At 36.5% G+C, this 8,256-nt stretch overlaps 1 protein-coding gene across 2 annotated transcripts in view; it reads left to right on the forward strand.

The window, feature by feature from the left end:
• The window catches only part of LOC125658389 (steroid 17-alpha-hydroxylase/17,20 lyase-like), a 24,296-nt gene extending 16,328 nt beyond the window's left edge, over positions 1 to 7,968 (forward strand). For both annotated transcript variants that reach the window (XM_048889627.2, XM_048889626.2), the window contains exons 6-11: positions 80 to 235; positions 399 to 610; positions 725 to 853; positions 1,001 to 1,105; positions 5,506 to 5,637; positions 5,805 to 7,968. In XM_048889627.2, coding sequence (XP_048745584.2) covers positions 80 to 235; positions 399 to 610; positions 725 to 853; positions 1,001 to 1,105; positions 5,506 to 5,637; positions 5,805 to 6,157 — 1,087 coding nt within the window. In that variant the 3' untranslated portion in view covers positions 6,158 to 7,968. The remainder of the gene's footprint in view (positions 1 to 79; positions 236 to 398; positions 611 to 724; positions 854 to 1,000; positions 1,106 to 5,505; positions 5,638 to 5,804) is intronic.
• Positions 7,969 to 8,256: the final 288 nt, after the last annotated feature.

Below are 8,256 nucleotides of genomic sequence, written 5' to 3' on the forward strand. Positions count from 1 at the left end.
AACATTCTTTACACCTATGCAGATATTGATGTCTAGCCCCGACATTAACCTTTTCCTGCAGAGTTTTGCTTTATTGCAGCCATTATCTACAAGGCAGCCTACTGCAAGATATGATTCAAGAGAATATGTCAAAATTCATGGATGAAATGGCCAAAGAAACTGAGCCATTCATACCGAGAGACTACATAAATCTGATAGTCTTCCATCAACTATATACCCTCTGTTTTGGAGAAAAGTAAGTACCATACATGTAATCTGAGATTTCTTCAGAAGTTTTCACAAAATATCTCATAATGTAAACACAAGCCGAATCATCAGCTATACAAAAGATCAATTCCATATTGCTAGTGCTAATGACGATTACTCCTGATTAAGCTGCTATGTTGCATTCGAAATAGGAGGCCCGTAAATGACCCGGAAGTGAAAGATTTTTTGAAAACGTATGAAGAGTTTGTAGTTCACTTCGGTGCAGGTGCCCTAGAGGATATCGTTCCTTTCCTCATATACATCTACCAGACTGCCAAATACAAGCAACTTGTCAAACAAAAGGAAAAACTGTTCTCGTTTATAAAGCAGAAATATAACAATCACAAGGAGTCGTTCGATCCGAGTACGTAAAACGTGGACAATATTCCAAGAAATTTTCTGGATTTCCTCTTGTACATGTATATCTAAACATTTAAAATAATGTTTGACTGCAACAATAATTGTTTCTGACAATCAGGCATCAACAGAGATCTGATGGACTGCCTACTGATCGCCAAACACGAAGCAGAGAGCGAAAGCGCAGACGAAAATCAGGCGGAGTTTGATGACGTATATTTGATACAGACTATTGGCGATATTTTCTTTGGTTTGTCAGAATGAATGTATAAAATATATCAAACTTTACTATTCAGATAAAATGTTGTTGAAATAAAAGGATTCGAATTTTCTGACTGTCCGTACAACTTTTAAAGACATATTTTATTTTTACACAAAAGAAAAATTCTACTTCCAGGGGGAACGGATACCAGCAAAACGATCATGGATTGGTTCGTGTGCTTCATGTCTGGTCTCCCACATATACAAGCCAAGTGTCAGGAGGAAATTGATAACAATATTGGTTAGTTCATATATTATTGAGTTGAGTATTTCATATTGCGAGGATCTTAATTAATTTTTCTTAGACTGTCATTATGCCGGATTATGCATGTATGGTCAAATAATAATCTCATGTTCGTTAATGCACTTCCAGTTATATTTTATACCGAACAGAGCTTGGACGGGCCAAATCTACCGTCCACAATAATAGGCTTGAGAGGTAACGCGTACAGTATGCGAAAGAAAAAAGACAAAATCGGCAAAACAATAGAGATAATCTCTACATACGTTCACTGAAAATTCTGTGAGCTGAGCATCCCTTGAGGATCCAGGTTAGAATAGGTTCTTAGTGTCCCTTTCTTGTGGTAAAAGCAACTAAATGAAGTGGTCCTTCGAGTGAGACTACAAAAACCGAGGCCCTGTGTCACAGCAGGTGCAGCACGATAAAGATCCCTCCCTGCTCAAAGGCCGTAAACGCCGAACATAGTTCTGAATTTGGCAGTCATTCAGCGGCAATGGTGACATCTCCGTAGGGGTGAAAAATTATCGAGAGGGACGATAAACAGTATAAAATCCAACCCATCTGTCGGCCGTATGGGGTCCGCCATTTTGTTCAACTATTGGTATCCTCGTTTCTCTCCTTTCCAATTCGTACGAAGCCAAACAAGGAGTTGTACTCCATTCATTAGTTGCTGCAACGGTTATTCGAGTTTTAAATTTGATTACCAAAACTACAAGATTCTGACGTGCTATTTGTAATTCAATCACCCAATTTTCATTATCTACCCAGAGTTCCGTGCGCTCCTCGCACTACACCTCTGTCAACGGCTTTTTACAAAAATCTTGGAAAAGTTTCTAATATTCAACATTTATGTTTTCGACTAAATATTTAGTCATACTATGAAATTTGGTGCAATTAAATTAATACTTACTGTAAATTGTTTAAAATCCCCGTTTTCTGATCCTAAATTCGGAACTACTTCGTAATATGCGTATGAATGTAGGACATTCACGTGGTGAAGATTTGAATGTAAACATGGAATCAAAAGTAAGAAAGGCTGTAAAAATACGATAAAACTTGTGAAATAAGAGACAAACAGCTAAATGGTAAATATGTACTTATTAAAGTGCCAGTGGGCTATGATAAATGAATTCTTTGGAAAGTACCACAAATATATTTGATAAGTAGAGAGGTTTTCTCATACCTTCATTCGTGTTGTTAATATGGGGCCACAACGTCGACTGCGTTATTCATTATATACGAGTATAAATAAGGCGGGTCAAATGCCTAGTCATAATGCAACATGTAAATTACATTTTGATCATCCGTATGCAAATTTAACTGTAACATCACATGTTTTAGCATCCCCTCAAGCCTCAGTGGATCATTTTCCAGTTTCATATTCTTTAATTTTTGGATGTTACTATGCGTTTAACCCCAGAGAAATTTCATAATGAAATATGTAAAAGTCAGATAGTATTTTTATTCAAAACTTATCGTACTTTATTGAACATCATGTTCACACGAGAAATGACAATGACCATTATATGTTTCACTCGGTCCAGCGGTCACACCGTATAAACATAGTATAGTAAGAGAAGAATTGATAGTCTATGTTTGTACTGAATTCGTGATTTTTAACCAGCATTATTATATAATTGAACAATCCCGAGCTCTCTGATTGACTGCTGATAAAACAAACTAAACAACATACATGAAGTCTAAGAGCGTTATACACGTTAACTTCCATGTGCCTTCGAGATTTGATTTTCCAACATCGGGCCAAAGTATATCGAAAGGTGAAGATAACAAACAGTGATCATTCTCATAACTCCTATAAGCAATACAAAATAGTGAATTGGGCAAACACGGACTTCTGAATATACCAGAGGTGGGATCAGGTGCTTATGAGGAGTAAACATCCCCTGTCGACCGGTCACACCCGCCGTGAGCCCTATATATTGATCAGGTAAACGGAGTTATCCGTAGCCAAAATTAGTGCGACAAGAACGGCCTAACAATCGATATGAAACAAATCAGACAGCATTTGACCCAACGATAGGCTGTATCGGCAAACTAGATTACAATATTGACCATAGAATTTGGAAATACTGATTTTAAACGAGACGGCTGAAACCCCTGTACCATCATCTTGTTTGTTAGTAGTCTACTTCGATTTAAAAACTGATCATACGCAGAACAAGCTCTTGTGTATCGGATCAGTTGAGAGTTACAAACACCATATGCAGGTGATAATGGAATAATGCTACATAAATATGACGATGGAGAACCTGAAATCATCCCGTTTATCATAAAGGTGAGTTGTTAGTTTGCCGTTAATATCTATTTTCAATAAAAATATCTAAGTATGAAGCAGAAGTGGACGACTATGTGGTGTCTTTTATTTCGAGTTCACATGAATATATCGAATCGACATATGAATTATCATTTGATTATTGTAAATAGATAAAACGTCGATATATCTAAATGTCGCATTGAAGGCCACAGCAAGAGATTTTTTCTTCTCACGTAGAATTTTTCAAATAAAACAGGTCAGCTAACAAAGGAGCACAATTCGTGTCCATGGGAATTCCAACAGACTGTTGGAAGACCTAATCACCAAAGACTACGAAAATATAGTCAATGAGACACTCCAGCATATTTCTAATTTCCAAATTAATATGATTGAAAATAAATTTGGATCGGAGAGTAATGTGTGTTTTATATAGTACTCGTGTTGTATAAGTAACATTAAGATAAAGATACTGCATACCGTCACAAAATTCAATTTTATTTTTTGACCGTACAACGAAAATTGTCTTCTTTGCACACATTTGACTGCGTCTTGTAAAGAAATAATTGTTGAATTATAGTAACCCGATCTAATGATATCCAGTCGGGCATCGTTTGGTAAGCTTTAAACTCTAGTCGCCGGTTTCGGTGGTTTAAATTATTTAATCATATAATATCACTTTTGACTGTGTTGAACTGTGTTTGTAAACAAAGATGGCCAACCAGGTGTAGTTTTATAGGCTCTTGTAGCCAGTGTTGATGTTCTCAGTTTTAAAATAATATACTATTGACATTCTTCATAGTTAATATGACGCTTTACTTAGGTGTAGTTACTTGGGCAGTGGAGGCACAAACCCCTCTCTTTAAAGGGGGGGGGGGGGGCGTTGTTGCAAAAGTATGTATGAGCCCTCCCCTTTAGCATCAATGCTAGCAAATTCCTCACAAAATGCGGTACACATTCTTTTATATTGATTTTAAGTATGTGTGTTAATTAGAACCCCCGATATTTCTATGTAAAGGTTAATAACGATGCTTTCTTTGTATTGAAATTCAGTAAATAATTTTCCTCATATTTAACAAAGATTAAATCACTGTATGACAAATTTGACATAAAGAATTTTTTAAATCATTTATTGTGCTTTGAAAATTATTGAGTGGCTGTACCCAAACTGTTCTTTCAAATTAAAGTGTTTAGCTTGTCAATGTCAATTCGTTTGTATGCATTCTATGAAAAAGTGAAAACTACGAACAATGATCAATCACATAAATACCTTAAAGAATACAAAATTGAGCGTAAGTCAAAGACGGACCTCCGAAAACACAACAGGTGGGACCAGGTGCTTAGAAGGAGTAAGTAGCCCTGTCGACCGGTCACACTCACAGTGAGCCCTATATTTTGATCAGGTAAACGGAGTTATACGTAGTTGACAATTGGTATGAAATGTGCCAGACAGCATTCGACATCATGAATGGTTGTATTTGAAAGGTAAATGTTTATAACGACCGTAGAATTTGTGAAATGCATACTGAATTTAAATCAATTCATTTTTCAATAGTCTGCCTCGATTAACAAAAACTGATCATGTGCAGAACATGCTCTCGTGTATCAAATCAGTTGAGATACCTTGTGCAGGTGTTAATGGAATATTGTTACATAAAATTGAGTTGTTATTTTGCCGTTGTTCAGTAAGATATTTGAATATGAAGCAGATATGGACGACTCTGTGGTGTATTATTTCGAGTTCACTGGGATATATTGAATCAATATTTGATTATGAAGCAGATATGGAAGACTCTGTTTTGTTTAGAGTTCAGTGGAACATATCAAATCGACATAACTATATTTATTGCTGCTAATGGTCTGTCTTGTTTGCTTGTTTGGATATTTAGAATGGCGGATCTACGTTTTTGGTTTATGCCCTCACCCCACCCCTTTAGGTGTGTAACTACGTTCTTCAGCTACCTAAGAAGTGCAATCTTTACCGAGTCTTGTAGTACACTTCTGAAGTACTTAAAAATGTCAGTAATTGTATCACATATGCCTGAAGAATAAATAAATATTGTTTAATTTATGATGTGAAATTCCTTTCTTGCAATTTATCTTTATACACAAATTCCATGTTTTATAGGCAGTCGACAATTGACGACGAAGGATCGCCACAGACTTGTGTATATTGATGCCTGTCTGTGTGAAACTATGAGACTGGGTCCTGCGGTGTCACTGGGTGTTCCTCACTGCACGTTGTGTGACACTCAAGTCGGTAAGCCTAGCGTACAATGTACACAGGAATGTACATCAGGATTTTATTTTCCAAACATCTTAGTTACAAGTATTAGCTGAGCTATATGTGCAATCGTTGTAGGTAATATGTTCAACTTTTCAGAAACAAGTAATGTGTTTAAATATTGCGATTTTATATCTTCTCAGATGGTTACGACATTCCGAAGGGAACCGTGGTTTTAGCCAATTTGTATGCTCTACATCGAGATCCGAAACACTGGAAAAACCCCGAGACGTTTGATCCAACACGATTTCTGAATAAAGATGGTACGTTGAATACGAAACCAGAGAGTTATCTCCCCTTTTCAACGGGACGTCGGGTGTGTTTGGGGGAACCCGTGGCAAAGCCAGAACTTCTTTTGATGTGCGCAAGTTTTCTGCAAAGATTCAAAATGTCCCTTCCTCCTGGAGTGGAGCCTAATTTTGAGGGTATTCCTCTCTCATTTGGAGTAGAAGTTCCACACAGCTATAAAATAGTTATCAAAGAACGAAATGTGTAAGGAGTGTGGAAACTGGTTTCTAGACTGAACATTTTAGAAATAATAGAAGGTGTCAATTTCACGCTTTCAGTTTTTGTTTTTGCTATATGTAAACCATCTATACATGTCAATGAAGTGTTAGCCTTTCAAAATTGGTACAGATTACAGTTCTAAGTGTAAAACATAGATACCTTGGTGCAACCCAATATTCAGTGAATGGGTTTGTCATCTTGAAAGCTTGCCACCGTTTTATATCACGGAAGTATTCACAGCTTGTACGATTTTATATCACGGAAGTATTCACAGCTTGTGCGATTTTTGCGCAAATTCTTCACCAGTTTTAGTCAATACTTATTCCATTAGACCAAATAAATTGTGCATCTATGAAACAAATATGTCCAGTTGAAAATTTCCATGTCAGCTCGATCAATATAAAATTGAAAGAGTTGACAACAGAATTGTGATGCGAATTTCTTTTTAGCTCACCTGAACTGAAGGTTCAAGTGAGCTTTTCTGATCAAAATTTGTCCGTTGTCTGTCGTCGTTGTTGTCGATGTAAACTTTTCTCAATTTTATCTTCTTCAGAACTACTGGGCCAATTTCAACCAAACTTGGCCAAAAGCATTCTTGGGTGAAGGGCTTTCAAGTTTCTTCAAATGAAGGGCCATGTCCCTTTCAAAGGGGAGATAATCACAAAAATGCAAAAATAGGGATCATTTAAAAATCTTCTTCCCAAGAACCACTGAGCCAGAAAAGCTGATGTTTACATGAAAACTTTCTGACAGTGCAGATTCAAGTTTGTTCAAATCATAGCCCCCGGGAGTAAGATGGGGCCACAATGGGGATCAAAGTTTTACATACAAATATATAGTTAAAATCTTCTTCTCAATAACCACTGAGTCAGAAAAGCTGATATTTACAAGAAAACTTTCTGACATAGTGCAGATTCAAGTGTGTTCAAATCATGGCCCTCGGGGGGTAGGATGGGGCCAGAAGTGGGGGGTTGGTTCAAAGTTTTACATACAAAGGAAAATCTTTAAAAATCTCCTTCTCAAGAACCATTGGGCCAAAGAAATTGACATTTATATGAAAGCTTTCTGACGTAGTGTAGATTCAATTTTGCAAAAATCGTGGCTTCCAGATGTAGTTGGGGCCATAATAGGGACTAAGGTTTTACATGCAAATATATATGGAAAGTCTTCAGATATGGGCCAAGGTGACTCAGGTGAGCGATGTGGCCCATGGGCCTCTTGTTAAAATTTCAATCCTATTTTTCTTTAATGATCCCCATTTGCCAAAGCTCAGTTTTCAATTATTCATACCGTCAATATAATTGTTTAAGAAATAAAGATCGCGTTTTCGTGTACAATTGTGTGATAGACTCTTCTGTCGAGAAATGTTCTGAAATATAAAAGCCGAGGCGTTACCGGAGGCTTATATATTTCAAGACGGAGGAGGTTATCATGTAATTTACAAGAAAACAACAACTTGATTCTACTACGGTCCAGAAATATACAGCCTATCATTTACCTACACAACTACAAATTTAATTAGGTCACCGTGACGTTATGACACGTGACGCCCATATGTTTTTGCTGATGAAAAGGTGAGACGGTAGGATATATTGGATCTATTTTGAAAAATATTTCAAGTACAAGTATTTAGTTTGATGTTGTCTAAATATATCAACTGCTATGAATACATAGTTCAAGAAAGTTGTGTGTGCATCGATCGGGTTTTTATGTAAATATCGATCTCGGAATGCAGAACATTGATTTGAATACCGAGTGGCAAATGTTCTTCAGTTATTAATGAATTTGTTTTGCACCATTTATTGAAATTGAATTGTCAATTATCGACTTTATTGTTTTGTTAGCAAAACACAAAGTGCAAGCGAAATGTGTATCAATTTTCTCATAATCAATTATTTCGTATGGAGGTATATCGCAGAATAATGACCGCATCATTCCTTTGATCTTTGCAATAACCGTGGTAGAATTTATTTTAGACTAATCTGTCTATATAATACATGGAGAATTTCAAATGGCATGTTTGTTCTCTTGATAAGTATTCCGACTATTGGCCCTGGCTCCAAAGTACTGAATTCCATTTATGCTGTC

This window comes from Ostrea edulis, chromosome 9 (assembly GCF_947568905.1).
Source record: "Ostrea edulis chromosome 9, xbOstEdul1.1, whole genome shotgun sequence".
NCBI lineage: Eukaryota > Metazoa > Mollusca > Bivalvia > Ostreida > Ostreidae > Ostrea > Ostrea edulis.